The 15,889-nt window shown below is 44.4% G+C and overlaps 1 protein-coding gene across 1 annotated transcript in view; it reads right to left on the bottom strand.

The window, feature by feature from the left end:
* The window catches only part of naga (N-acetylgalactosaminidase, alpha), a 66,952-nt gene that overhangs the window by 6,514 nt on the left and 44,549 nt on the right, over positions 1-15,889 (bottom strand). The window contains exon 4 of the mRNA XM_060902810.1: positions 1,349-1,560. Within this exon, the coding sequence (XP_060758793.1) occupies positions 1,349-1,560 (212 nt within the window). The remainder of the gene's footprint in view (positions 1-1,348; positions 1,561-15,889) is intronic.

Below are 15,889 nucleotides of genomic sequence, written 5' to 3'. Positions count from 1 at the left end.
GCCCTTTGTCTGGTTCTGTTCATAATTTTTATGGACAGAATTTCTAGGCGCAGCCAGGGGCTGGAAGGAATCCTGGTTGGAAACCACAGGATTTCATCTCTGCTTTTTGCGGATGATGTTGTCCTGTTGGCTTCTTCAAACCAGGACCTTCAGCATGCACTGGGGCAGTTTGCAGTCGAGTGTGAAACGGCTGGGATGAGAATCAGCACCTCCAAGTCCAAGGCCATGGTTCTCGACCGGAAAAGGGTGGCTTGCCCTCTCCAGGTTGGTGGAGAAGTCCTGCCTCAAGTGGAGGAGTTTAAGTATCTCGGGATCTTGTTCACGAGTGAGGGAAGGATAGAGCGTGAGATTGACAGGCGGATCGGTGCAGCCTCTGCAGTAATGCGGTCGCTTTACCGGTCCGTTGTGGTGAAGAAGGAGCTGAGCCAAAAGGCGAAGCTCTCGATTTACCGGTCGATCTACGTTCCGACTCTCACCTATGGTCATGAGCTTTGGGTAATGACCGAAAGAGCAAGATCGCAGATACAAGCGGCCGAAATGAGTTTCCTTCGCAGGGTGGCTGGGCGTTCCCTTAGAGATAGGGTGAGAAGCACAGTCATTCAGGAGGAGCTCGGAGTAGAGCCGCTGCTCCTCCACATCGAGAGGAATCAGCTGAGGTGGCTCGGGCATCTCTTTCGGATGCCTCCTGGACGCCTCCCTGGGGAGGTGTTCCAGGCATGTCCCCCTGGGAGGAGGCCCCGGGGAAAACCCAGGACACGCTGGAGGGACTATGTCTCTCGGCTGGCCTGGGAACGCCTCGGTGTTCTTCCTGAGGAGCTGGCCGAGGTGTCTGGGGAAAGGGAAGTTTGGGCTTCCATGCTCAGACTGCTGCCTCCGCGACCCGGCCCTGGATAAAGCGGATGAAGACGAGACGAGAATCCACAAACATTTTCTTCTTGGCATCTTAAAAATACATTTTCCTTACCAAAGCAAAAGTGAAACAGCCTTTATATCAGTGTACCATTAGTATGGATGACATTTGGGGTGGGGGGTCAACTTCTTGCTACATCTGGTTTCTTTTTTGAAGGATCTTGGATACTTGATACATGAAGTCATAATCTGACTTTTAATAAACAATTAAGCAATTCCTTTCAACCTTCAAACCTTTCATACTTGAAAAAATAACTTGTAAATAATAGTGATATTTTTGCCAATTATAATTGGATGACCTTCAAATGTCATTGTTTCAGCAACATGTACATAAAAACAAATATGCAGTGACAGATTTTTCAGTCTGAAGTACACAAAGTTTTTGCATTTGCATATCGGCTTCTTTGCCCTCCTCCCAGTTTTCTTTACCCTCTCTCACCCTGCTCCTGGTCAGTGGCATTGGAGTAGCAGCCATCAAGTTTAAGCATGTCAACTTCCCATTCAGCAAAGGTCTGAGCATCAATCTCAATTTTATCCAGGGTTGTGCCGGGGAATCCTGCACAGGTGTAGCTTCCCAAATCACCATAAATGCCTAGCTTCAGCCCACGGTCATGTGCATAGCGTGCCAGTTTGGCAATGCCACCTGGGAACCTGTTGGGGCCAGCCACACACACGAAAAAACCCACAACAAAAAAAGTTAAATAAATATACATGCAGACAGTATCTAAGGATTCATTTTAGCAAGCCACATGCTAAACCTAAACCAAGCATAAACAACAAACACGATTACTGGCACACCTTGTAAAGAATATTAAAAAAAGGTTTTTAAAAAATCCATCTTTTGGTGAAGTAGCTTCATTTCGTTCTGAAAAAAATTTGAAAAATCCAACCTTTAACTGAATACATTTATTCAGAGAATAATCCCTCATCAAAAAATATTTTTTTCAACAAAAACACGTGCCATTATTATTCGCACCCCTGCATTTAATACTTTGTACCACCTCCCTTTGCCAGTAAAACAGCACCGAGTCTTCTCCTATAACATTTTATAAGGTTGGAGTTACAGAACAGGGCATCTGAGACCATTCCTCTTTACACAATCTCTCCAGATCATTCAGGGTCCTTGGCCCTCTCTTGTGCTCTCTCCTCTTCAGCTCAGCCCACAGGTTTTCATTGGGGTTCAGGTCAGGGGACTGAGATGGCCATGGCAGAAGCTTGATTCTGTGCACAGCAAGCCATTTTTGTGTTGATTTGGACACATGCTTCGGATCATTGTCCTGTTAGAAGATCCAATAACGACCCAGTTTTAGTTTCCTGGCAGAGGCAGCCAGATTTTGATTTAAAATGTCCTGGTATTTCATGGAGTCCATGATGCCATGTACCCTAACAAGGTTTCCAGGGCCTTTGGAGGAAAAACAGCCCCAAAACCTCATAGAACTGCCACCATATTTTACAGTTGGGCTCAGGCTCTTTTCATTGTAGCCATCCTTCTTTTTATGTCAAACCCACCTTTAGTGTTTATTACCAAAAAGCTCCATTTTTGTTATATTAGACCAGAGAACACAGTTCCAGTCAAAGTTGCAGTAACGTTTCATAGACTTCAGATTTGTGGTCAACTGACAGAAAAGGCTTTTTTTCTGGCATACCTTCCAAATAATAATATGTTGGCATGGAGGTGGAGTCTGATGGTTTGGAGACTTCAAAACCCCAAGATTCTGCTTTTACTTGTAATTCACCAAGAGTGATCCTTGGGGATTTTTTTGCCTTTCTTACCCTCCTCCTCACTATAGAAATGCATATTTTCAGGGAAGTAGCAATTTTATAACCATTCCCTGACTTAAGGTCAACACACTTCTCTGTCATTTAGGTTGTGTGTTCTCTTATCATTGATAGTGACATTTTCTGTCAGGTGATTTATGGCCCTTTTCCACTACCCTTTTTCAGCTCACTTCAGCTCACTTCAGCCCGACACGGCTCGCGTTTCGACTACCAAAAACCGGCATGACTCAGCTCGTTTCAGCCCTGCTTAGCCCCTAAAACTCGCACCGTTTTGGAGTGGGGCTGAAGCGAGCCAAGCCGTGCCGACTGAGGTTGGGGGCGTGAGCAGACACTCCCCTGTGCACTGATTGGTGAGGAGGCGTGTCCTCACATGCCCACACACGCCCCGCGAGCGCGCTGGGATCTGTAAACACCGCAAACCCGGAAGAATAATAATTACGAATTACGAGAATTTCTGAAGCCTTATGCGCCTCGCCTCATCTATACGCTCTTGCCAGTATCTGTTGGCGTTGTCGGTGACAACAAGCCACAGCACCAAGACCAGCAACACTAACGACTCCATGTCCTCCATGTTTATTGTTTACTATCCGGGTCGTGAGACTACCGCTTAAAAGATCACTGAATCAGTGACATACAGAGCATCGTGGACGAGTTCGCGGAGCGCAAGGCTCGTCATATGCCCTTCAAATAATGCGCGCAGTAGGCTATTGATGTTTTATTATGAGCCATGTACAGTATGTCGCCTAATGTTTTTTTGTTTCTGAGTTACATGTTCGTTTGAAGGACTTAATGTACAAAATAACATAGTTGCACCCCGTAGTGTTGAAATTGGTAAACACAGTGCATTCAGTGAGGTTTGCACCGCCCTCCTTTTATTTCTGACTCTTCCTGTCACCGTTGCAACCTCTGAGTGCTCATTCGTATGCCCTTCAAATAATGTGCGCAGTATAGGCTATTGATGTTTTATTATGAGCCATGTACAGTATCCTAATGTTTTTTGTTTCTGAGTTACATGTTCGTTTGAAGGACTTGATGTACTAAATAACATAGTTGCACCCGGTAGTGTTGAAATTGGTAAACACCGCAGTTGCGGACATTTTGTAGCCTAAAATGATGTTATGATAAGCTTTAATAAAGGGCCCGGTCATTTGCCCCGCCCCCGGCCCGGCTCTGACTTGTTCCGCCACTGTCACTGATGTCACTGTTTGCGCTGCTTAACGACATCACGTGACGTCCACCCACTTTCGCTAACTCCACCCAATGTGTCCACCCACTTCCAGCCAGCACGGTTCAGCGCGGTTGTAGTCGAAATGCAACTCCAACAGCCCCGCTCAGCTCGACTCAGCTCGACTCAGCACGGCACGGCTCAGCCGCGTTTGTAGTGGAAAAGCGGCATTATTTTTACATCTTTGAAGGAGTTTCCAACATCTGTGGTTTTTACCTGACAAGCTTTTTTTTCTTTCTTGTTTTTCATGAACATTCATCTCTATTTTTTGTTTTATAAAATCTAAGAGAGAATGAAATAAAAGTCTGGTGAGGGAATGTGGTTTATAACAATTTCATAGAAATTCCACAACATTGAATGTAACTAAAATGCATAAAATATGACTTCATAATATAGTTAATAATAATTTAAAAAAGAATTGTTAGCAAATTGTTGCAGTGTAAGAAGAATAAACACTTTGGGATGTGCTGTTACAGGAAATTAATCATCTTCGCAGTGGTAACATGAACTCACTGGAACACACAATTATTGACTATTTTCCTGCTGTAACATCACACCACTAAGTGTTTTATTCCTTACTGAGATGTCCTAACATGCTTAACAGCTATTTTATTTTATTTTATGTTCCAGTCATTAGACCTATAAAATCAATCTAAAACTTTTAATGGGCTCTGTTTTCTGTGTACTGCTCATCCTTACTGTAAGCGCACATCACTGCATTTCAGTGTGATAAATATGAGTAGATATTTCTACAGCAAGAAACTCACAGGAATTTAAAAAGTGAAAAAGGCAATGATAATTTAACATGTGACTACTGAAGACTTGCTTAAAAAAAGAAAAAGTAAATAAAGACAGAAGTAGCCAGAAAGAATGGAGGACAGCGAGTAGGGAGGCCAGAGAAGGCTGATGAGATGCAATCGAGTAGAAAACAACAGCTGCTTCGCTCCTGGCTACAAACCTGAGGAACACGCTTGCCAGGGAGGTATGGAGACACCAAAGGAGGATGTCTTTCAACAAAGTAGGAAACAGATGTGGTGTGAGTGTTTATTCCACTCTTCACCCTCCTACACTGTTCCCAAACTATAGATGATGTTCAGGCTCAAGATATGTTTCCAAGGTGGCAGAACTTAAGATGTAGTAACCTAGATACTAAAAAAAGGTGGCGACCCTATACATTGTCTTCTCTGGCTAAAGCTCATGCATCCTGAAGCTTCAGCGTTTTATATGTTTCCTACTCACCACAGTTATAAAGAGTTATAAACCAGTTATAAAGATTCAGTAGTTACTGATGGCGAAGGCTGGCGCAGTAGGACTCATTCTGGAGAAAGACTGCTGAACAAGTACACTGGGATGGCAAAGTGGTTAAGGTGTTGGACTTACGAGCCAATGGATGAAGGCCCTTGTGGATTCAAACTCTACTCCTGGTAAGTGCTTTAGGTGAATTCTATCATGTATGGATGGAAACCATTAAGCAAATTGAGGGAAAAAAAAAAACTATTCCTTGAAGAAAACCTTCCAAATGTAGTGCTACTGTAAAGCAGAAGCTCTGGATTCACCAGGTCAGGGTTCAAGAATGACTGATAGGGCAATGCTTGACCAATATGACTCACTCTGCAGAAATTCACTTATGAATAATGTCAATATAAAAGCACACCAGGATGACTGAGGGGTTAAGGACTCAAGATACAGTCCTTGTGGGCTCAGACTGCACTCCTGGTAACAGTGTGAGTGTTTTGCTTACTTTCACACTAAGCTTCAGTTGAACTCAATCATGTATGGATCTGAAAGTAACCGAAAAAATTCCTAATGGAAACCATTAAGCAAATCCAAGCAAGTGACATCCATTTTTTAAAATGAAGTCCTCAGAGAATGTCCTAAAAGTACTGACACTGGAAAGCATTAGCTCTGGAATGTCCTTGTGGGTTCAAACCCGACTCCTGGTAAAAGTGCAACAATAAATTCCTATGCAGACAAGACAAAAGCCTGATAAATAACAATTAAATGCACAGTTTTGCCCACAATGCCTAGCCCTGAACTTGTGAGGCAAATAAGTCATACTGTTGGAATATGTGGATAAATAATGTGGATAAATAACGTGGATAAATTTTTGTGGAGTCAGAGAAATAAAACACTTCAGGATGTCCTGTTATTAGAATATAATCAACACTGACGATGATGTTCGTCTTTCGGTTTCAAAGATGACCATGTTTCTTCATCGTTGGTGTGTGCAAATGTGGCTTATGAGGCCAATCTTTGCACGGAATGTGCGATGACAGTGAGGGCATGTTAATGAGGTGAGGGGTGGAGGATGACTTGGTGAAGATGAAGTGGGGCTTCATGTGCAGCTCTTTCTCTGATGGCGCTTGGCTTGCGCTTCTTGGATGCGCTGTTGCTCAAAGTGCTTGACCCCATTGGTGATGGCAGCATGCCAGTGGCTTTGGTTGGCAGCCACGCTTTCCCAGGTCTCTGGGCAGATGTTACAGCACTTCAGATTGACCTTGAGGGCATCTTTGTACCTTGTCCTCTGACCACCCTGCAAGCGACGCCCCACACACAGCTCTCCATATAGTAAACGTTTGAGAAGCCGGTCATCAGCCATGCGGTGAACATAACCAGACCATCGGAGTTGTGAGTGCTTTAGCATGGTGAAGATGCTTGGGAGGATTGCTCTGCCTAGGATCTCTGTGTCTGGAATTTTCTCTTGCCATGTGACATGCATGATTTTTCACAGGCAGCGCATGTGGAAACTATTCAGTTGCTTTGCGTGACAGCTGTAGACTGTCCACGTTTTGCAGCCATAAAGGAGTGAAGTGATGACTATTGCTTGATAGACTTGCAGCTTTGTACTGAGAGAAATTCCATGGCGATCCCAAATAGAGGAATGCAGTCTGCCAAATGCTGCCTTGGAGATGCGATAGTTGACTTCTTGGTCAATGTGGACACTGCACGACAGGGTGCTGCCAAGGTACACAAACTTCTCGCATGTAGTGAGCAGCTCACTTCCAATGGTGATCTGAGGCTGGTGCAGGTTGGTGCAACACCTCTGTCTTCTTGGTGTTTATGGTCAGTCTGAAGTCTGTGCATGCAGCTGCAAAGTGGTCCATGGTCTCTTGCATCTCTTCCTCAGTCAGGGCATTGAGTGCACAGTCGTTTGCAAAGAGAAATTCCCAGATAGAGGTGATGTGGACTTTTGTCTTAGCCTGAAGTCTTCGAAGGTTGAAAAGACCTCCATCAGTCCAGTAGCAGATGCTGATTCCAATGTCTCTTTCACGAAATGCATCTGTGAGCATGGCTGAGAACATGATGCTGAAAAGTGTAGGTACCAGGACACAACCTTGCTTTACACTGTTGGTCACAGCAAACGGTTCACTGTGGGCTCCATCATCTTGGACCCGTGCCTGCATACCATCATGAAACTCCCGGACCATCGAGATGAAGTGGTCTGGGCAGCCAAATTTGGACATGATCTTCCAGAGTCCTTCTCGACACACGGTGTCAAATGCCTTGGTCAAGTCCACATACACTATATTGCCAAAAGTATTTGCTCACCTGCCTTGACTCACGTATGAGCTTAAGTGACATCCCATTCCTAATCCATAGGGTTCAATATGACATCGGTCCACCCTTTGCAGCTAGAACAGCTTCAACTCTTCTGGGAAGGCTGTCCACAAGGTTTAGGAGTGTGTTTATGGGAATTTTTGACCATTCTTCCAGAAGCGCATTTGTGAGGTCACATACTGATGTTAGACGAGAAGGCCTGGCTCTCAGTCTCCGCTCTAATTCATCCCAAAGGTGTTCTATCGGGTTGAGGTCAGGACTCTGTGCAGGCCAGTCAAGTTCATCCACACCAGACTCTGTCATCCATGTCTTTATGGACCTTGCTTTGTGCACTGGTGCACAGTCATGTTGGAAGAGGAAGGGGCCAGATCCAAACTGTAAAAACAGTCTGCATGCCTAGGTGCTTGATTTTATACACCTGTGGCCATGGAAGTGATTGGAACACCTGATTCCGATAATTTGGATGGGTGCGCAAATACTTTTGGCAATATAGTGTAAGTGGAGTACAGGCTGACATTCTGCTCTTGACATTTCTCCTGGAGTTGGCAGGCAGCAAAGATCATATCGACAGTACTGCGACCACTGCAAAAACCACACTGGCTTTCAGGTAGTAAACCCTTTTTGAGGTGCACTGTCAGACAGTTCAACATAACACAAGCCAAAACCTTTCCAGCGATCGACAACAGAGAGAGGCCCCGATGGTTGTTGCAGTTATGGTGGTGACCTTTGTGTTTGTAGCAATGAATGACAGACGCGTCCTTGAAATCCTGTGGGATCTGGCGCTGCTGCCACATACTTCTGAATAGTTCAGTCAGGCTGTGGATGAGTGTTGGTCCTCCACAAGCATATACTTCAGCAGGGATGGCATCGCGTCCAGGGGCTTTCCCGCTTGATAATCCCTTGATGGCCTTGACCACTTCTGCCTCTGAGGGCAGATCATCCAGGCAATGGTCCACCGGCATTTGAGAGAGGCGCTCAATGGCAGTGAAGTTAATGCTAGAAGGACGGTTCAACATGTTTTCAAAGTGCTCGGCCCAGCGATGGAGGATATCTTCTTTCTCTGTGAGCAGTTTGCTGCTATCTGTAGTCAGTATGGGTGATGTTCCAGATGTAGGTGGTCCGTAGACGGCTCTTATGGCATTATAGAAATTCTTCCAATCTTTGCAGTCTGCATAACCCTGGATTTCTTCTGCTTTGGTACTGAGCTAGGAGTCTTGCATGCGCCGAAGTTCTCATTGAAGCTTGCTCTTGATGGGGGTTAGTGCAGCTCTCTTCTGAGGAGAGTTTGGGTCTGAAAGAACGGCTTGGTGTAGCTGGTGCTTCTCTTGGAACAGTGCGTTGATTTGACTGTCACACTCGTCAAACCAGTCCTGGTGCTTACGACATACCGGCCCAAGCACTGTAAGAGCAGCTCCATGAATGGCATCCCTGAACTTGGCCCAGTCTTCTTCCACATTGTTGGTCAGTTGCAGTGTGGATAGCACTTCTGAGAGCTGATCTGAGAGAGCTTGTCTGTTGTTGGAGTTGGTGAGTGATGTGATGTTTATCCATGTTGTAGTTTTTTTCCCATGGGGTCTTCTTAGTGGTTGGATATGGAGCTTGAGCTTGGAGACCAGCAGGTGGTGGTCTGTCCAGCATTCCGCACCATACATAGCTTTTGTGATCCTGATGTCTCTTCTGTCTCTCGAGGATGTAATCCAGCAGCTGCCAATGCTTCTATCGTGGATGTTTCCAAGATGTTCTGCTGCAATGTGGGAGCCGGAAAAGCAAGTTGGTAATCACAAGTTGGTGCGTTGAGCATGTCTCCAGCAGAAGTTCACCATTACTGTTGCACTTTCCTATGCCATATTTGCCGATAATGCCAGGCCAGGTTTCATGGTCAGATCCAACACATGCGTTGAAGTCCCCTAAGACGATGAGTTTGTCTTTCTTGGGCACTGCAGCAATGGTAGCATTCAGTTCTTCATAGAACTTCTCTTTCACGTCATCAGGATTAGTCAAAGTTGGTGCATAGACGCTTATGATGGTAGAAAAGCGTTTGCCTGGAAGTGGGAGATGGAGTGTCATGAACCTGTCATTAATGCCTTTTGGAAGGGATGTCAATTTCTTCACAAGGCTGGTCTGTACTGCAAAGCCTACACCAGATTCATGATTTTATTCATCACTTTTTCCACTCCAAAATAAGGTGAAACCAGCTCCAACCTCCATCAGTTGACCCTCACCAGCAAGGCGGGTCTCGCTCAGGGCTGCTATCTGGATCCAGTATCTTGGCAGTTCACGTGCAACCAGAGCAGTTCATCTCTCTGGTCTAGGAGCACAAGCTCTGCCAAGAAGAGTGCGCACATTCCAGGCTCCCAAAGTGAGTGAAGTTACCTTGTTTTTCATGACTTTGTTTCTACCACAGAAGGTGGGAACTCTTGCCAGCCACGGTAAACTGGCCAGGGGAGGGTTGTGAGGTAGGCAATGTTTGGGACACATTTTCTACAACCCTGATTCCAATAAAGTTGGGACAAAGTACAAATTGTAAATAAAAACGGAATGCAATAATTTACAAATCTCAAAAACTGATATTGTATTCACAATAGAACATAGACAACATATCAAATGTCGAAAGTGAGACATTTTGAAATTTCATGCCAAATATTGGCTCATTTGAAATTTCATGACAGCAACATCTCAAAAAAGTTGGGACAGGGGCAATAAGAGGCTGGAAAAATTAAAGGTACAAAAAAGGAACAGCTGGAGGACCAAATTGCAACTCATTAGGTCAATTGGCAATAGGTCATTAACATGACTGGGTATAAAAAGAGCATCTTGGAGTGGCAGCGGCTCTCAGAAATAAAGATGGGAAGAGGATCACCAATCCCCCTAATTCTGCGCCAACAAATAGTGGAGCAATATCAGAAAGGAGTTTGGCGGTGTAAAATTGCAAAGAGTTTGAACATATCATCATCTACAGTGCATAATAACCATAATATCATAAAAAGATTCAGAGAATCTGGAAGAATCTCTGTGCATAAGGGTCAAGGCCGGAAAACCATACTGGGTGCCCGTGATCTTCGGGCCCTTAAACGGCACTGCATCTCATACAGGCATGCTTCTGTATTGGAAATCACAAAATGGGCTCAGCAATATTTCCAGAGAACATTATCTGTGAACACAATTCACCGTGCCATCCGCCGTTGCCAGCTAAAACTCTATAGTTCAAAGAAGAGGCTGTATCTAAACATGATCCAGAAGCGCAGACGTCTTCTCTGGGCCAAGGCTCATTTAAAATGGACTGTGGCAAAGTGGAAAACTGTTCTGTGGTCAGATGAATCAAAATTTGAAGTTCTTTATGGAAATCAGGGATGCCGTGTCATTCGGACTAAAGAGAAGGAGGACGACCCAAGTTGTTATCAGCTCTCAGTTCAGAAGCCTGCATCTCTGATGGTATAGGGTTGCATTAGTGCATGTGGCATGGGCAGCTTACACATCTGGAAAGACACCATCAATGCTGAAAGGTATATCCAGGTTCTAGAGCAACATATGCTCCCATCCAGACGACGTCTCTTTCAGGGAAGACCTTGCATTTTCCAACATGACAATGCCAAACCACATACTGCATCAATTACAGCATCATGGCTGCGTAGAAGAAGGGTCCGGGTACTGAACTGGCCAGCCTGCAGTCCAGATCTTTCAACCATAGAAAATATTTGCCGCATCATAAAACGGAAGATACGACAAAAAAGACCTAAGACAGTTGAGCAACTAGAATCCTACATTAGACAAGAATGGGTTAACATTCCTATCCCTAAACTTGAGCAACTTGTCTCCTCAGTCTCCAGACATTTACAGACTGTTGTAAAGAGAAAAGGGGATGTCTCACAGTGGTAAACATGGCCTTGTCCCAACTTTTTTGAGATGTGTTGTTGTCATGAAATTTAAAAATCACCTAATTTTTCTCTTTAAATGATACATTTTCTCAGTTTAAACTTTTGATATGTCATCTATGTTCTATTCTGAATAAAATATGGAATTTTGAAACTCCCACATCATTGCATTCTGTTTTTATTTACAATTTGTACTTTGTCCCAACTTTTTTGGAATCGGGGTTGTACATTTTGTTTATTTGGCAAGATTATGCTAAAACATTTCTGAAAGGACTTCAGATAAGTTAATGTTATTCATGTTAGCATAACTCTGTTTTTACATGCTAACTAATAGTGCCCAAGTTAACTAGCTGTGTGTTATCGTTAGCCGTGGACAAGGCTATGGCAACTTGGTGGGTAAATCCATAGAAAGTCATTTGACTAACCAGACTGTATTGCTATTTCATCATCATCATCATCATCATCACTAGCTCTAAAAGCACAGACAACTTCGTTGCAAACTTTATCTTGGAATAAAACATTTACATACCTCAATATGCTTCCGCAGGTCAGATGGCAAGTTTTTGGAGGCTGTGATGTGGTTCGTTTTAGGCAAACAAAGCAAACATTTAAAACAAAACGGATTTTTAATCCTTTCAGAAAACTGAAACATGGGTTCCAGGTAAAGCCATGAGTGCATGCATTTCTCAGAAGAACCACCTCCTTCCATTCTGTCATCAACTGATTGTGTTAAATAATGCTGCAGAGAAATAATTGAACTTGATTTTATACAGTCTATGGATGTGACATGACCCAAGTGATTACTGATAGGCTGTCTCAGTGTCACCCGCGAAAAAAACAATCATGTTTTAGAAAAGAAAAAAAATCCACTTGCAAAGCTGCTTCATAGTAACAAGGACCTTGATAGAAATGTAGTGTAGTAAAAAGTACGATATTTGTCTTTCAAATGTAGTGAAGTTAAAATCACAAGTTGCCAAAAAAATTAATACTCAAGTAGAAGTACAGATACTCAAAAAGTACAATACTCAAGTAAATGTACTTTGTTACTGTCCACCTCTGCATATTGCAGCTCTGAGCGAGACCAGGCTCGCAAACGAAGGTCATCTGACAGAAATTAAAGCTGGCTACACATTTTACTGGAGCGGCCTTAGCAATGAGGAATGTCATGAAGCAGGAGTGGGTTTTGCCATCAGGTCTAACTTGATCAGCAAGATAACCAGCCTCCCCAAAGGACTGAATGACCATCTCATGACCCTGCGGCTCCCTTTGAAAGGGAAGCACCATGCCACCATCAGTGCTTACGCCCCCACTATGACAAATCCAGAGGAAATCAAAGACAAATTTTATGAAGATTTGGAGACCCTCATAGCAGCTGTGCCTAAGGAAGACAAGCTCGTCCTTCTCAGCTACTTCAATGCCAGAGTTGGTACAGACCACTAATCATCAGAGGGAGTCATCGGGAGAAATGAAGTTGGCAAAAGCAACGGCTCGTCTTCTCAAAGATTAACCTGCACGTTCAACCAAGGCGGCGCCCACAGGGAAAAACGGCAAAAACAGAAAAACAGCAGTACGCTGACAGTAACAACTCCAAGCGTTTCTATGATGCCCTGAAGACCATCTATGGGCCACAGTTCTCTGGAGCATCACCTCTGATCAGTGCTGATGGTGCTACACTGCTCACTGACAAGAACAAAATCCTGGAAAGATGAGCAGAACATTTCAGCAACATTCTGAACAGGCCATCCTTTATCAACACTGAAGTCATTGCTCGTATACCACAAGCAGATGTCAACACCACCATGGCAGAACCTCCAACGGAACCAGAGGTCGAGAAAGCAATTAAGCTCTTCTAAAATGGCAAGGCACCAGGCTCTGACTCCATCCCAGCTGAAATCTACAAGGCAGGAGGCCCAGTTCTGGTTCAGAAGCTCACCCAGCTATTTCAGACCATGTGGCAGAAGGAAGTTATCCCTCAGGAGCTCAGGGATGCCTCCATTGTCCATATTTACAAAAGAAAGGGTAACAGGCAGTCTTGTGACAACCACAGAGAAATCTCCCTCCTTGTCATTACTGGCAAGATCATCGCAAGAGTCCTCCTCAACCGCTTTATTCAGCACCTGGAAAATGGACACCTGCCAGAGAGTCAGTGCAGCTTCAGAGAAGGTCGGGGAACATTCAATATGATATTTGCTGCACGTCAACTTCAGGAGAAATGCTAGGAACAGAACAGGGACCTATACACCACATTTGTAGACCTGACCAAGGCCTTCGATACACAGCAAATTCCCCAGTGTTAAATTAACACCCAGAGTGTTTATATTGGTCCAATTGGACCAATATAAACACTCTGGGTGTTAATTCAACACTGGGGAATTTACTGTGCATGGTCTGCTGAGAGGGCCTATAGAAGATCATGGGGAAGTTTGGCTGCCCAGACAAAGTTTGTCAGTATAGTACACCAGTTCCATGACGACATGCTCGCTCGAGTACTGGATGATGGAAAATCCTCTGATGCCTTCCCAGTCACCAATGGAGTCAAACAGGGCTGTGTACTGGCACCCACACTGTTCAGCATGATGTTCTCAGCCATGCTGTTAGACGCCTTCTGCAATGATGACGAAACCAGCATCAAAATCAGGTTCAGGACTGATGGCAAACTTTTCAACCTTCGGAAGCTACAAGCAAAGACCAAGGTTGAAGAAGACTCAGTCTGTGACTTTCTGTTCGCAGATGATTGTGCACTCAATGCTGCCACAGAGGCACATATGCAACAGAGCATGAACAGTCTCTCAACTGCCTGTAATAACTTTGGCCTTACAATCAGTACCAAGAAGACTGAAGTCTTGCACCAGCCAGCAATGCAGAAGACATATGTGGAACCAACCATCACTGTTGGAGGGGAAACCCTGAAGGCGCTGAATAAGTTCACATACCTCGGCAGCAGTATTGCCACATCTGTGAAGATTAACGACGAGATTGACACACGCATTGCTAAGGCAAGTTCAGCATTTAGGTGACTATGCGAGTCAGTGTGGGAAAGGAAAGGCATCAAGCTGACCACAAAGCTGAAGGTATACAAGGCAGTGGTACTGCCCACACTACTGTATGCCTGTGAGATCTGGACAGTCTATGTGGGCCATGCTAGAAACCTAAACCGCTTCCACATAAACTGCCTGAGAAAATAATCTGGCAAGACACAGTCCCTGACACAGAGGTCCTCTCTAGAGCCAACCTACCAAGCATCCAGACCCTGCTGAAGAGAGCCCAACTCAGGTGGACAGGCCACCTTGTCCGAATGCTTGACGCACGCCTCCCCAAGAGACTGCTATATGGCTAACTGGCGGAAGACAAGCGTTCACAAGGTGGGCAGAAAAAGCGCTTCAAGGACACGCTCAAAGCCTCCCTGAAGAGCTTTGGCATCAACCCAAACACCTGGGAAACACAGGCGCAAGATCACCCAGCCTGGCATAGCTGCATCACCAAAGGTGCTACCTCTTATGAGCAGAACAGGATCGCAGAGGCGCAAAAGAAGCATGAGCTGCGCAAGTCGAAAGCCAATTCTCCATCTTCAATCCCTGCAGACTACCTGAGCCCGACCTGCGGCAGAGCCTCCTGAGCTCGCATCGGACTGATCAGCCACAGTCGGACACACCGCATCCTGTCTTCTTCACCACAAGATGTCCTTGGTCATCGTCGACAATGACAGATGAACAACAACAAATTTTTTTAATAACACTCTGTAAACATTTGGGAACTGAGAAAACCAGTTCCTGTAGTTTTGAAAGAGAAATGTTATCCAATTCTTACCTGATATACAATTTCATTTGCTCAACAGTTTGCGGTCTCATTTGTTGTATTTTGCACTTCATAAAACACCAAATGTTTTAAATAGAAGACAAGGCTGGACTGCAGGCAGGCCAGTTTAGCACTCGGACTACAGAGCCATGCAGTTTTAATATGTGCAGAAAGTGGTTTGGCTTTGTCTTGCAGATTTTGTCTGGATAGCAGCATATTACTCTGAAATTTGTGTGTGTGTGTGTGTGTGTGTGTATATATATATATATATATATATATATATATATATATATATATTTCAGCATTAATGAGGTCTTTCCGGATGTACAAGCTACACATGTCATGTGCCCTAATGCACCCTCATACCATCACAGATGCTGGCTTTTGAACTGTGCACTGCTAAGCCGGATGGTCCCTCTCCTCTTTAGCCTGGAGGATGTGGTATACATGATTTCTTAAAAGAATTTCTAATTTTGATTCGTCAGACCTCGAGACAATTTTCCACTTCGTCTCAGTCCATCATAAAAGAGCTCGGGCCCAGAGAAGGTGGCGGTTTTTCTGGATATTGCCTATATATAGTTTTAATGTGTATTTGTGGATGCAGTAATTAACTCTTTTCCCAGATGATGGTTTTCTGAACTTTTCTTGAGCCCATACAGTGATTTACACTACAGACACGTGTCTGCTTTTTATGCAGTGTCACCTGAGGGCCTGAAGATCACAGGCATCCAATGTCAGTTTTCAACCTAAT

Source organism: Neoarius graeffei, chromosome 21 (assembly GCF_027579695.1).
Source record: "Neoarius graeffei isolate fNeoGra1 chromosome 21, fNeoGra1.pri, whole genome shotgun sequence".
NCBI classification, from domain to species: domain Eukaryota; kingdom Metazoa; phylum Chordata; class Actinopteri; order Siluriformes; family Ariidae; genus Neoarius; species Neoarius graeffei.
The sequence above is the reverse complement of the archived record's forward strand: the minus strand, read 5'-3'. Positions and strand labels throughout refer to the sequence as shown.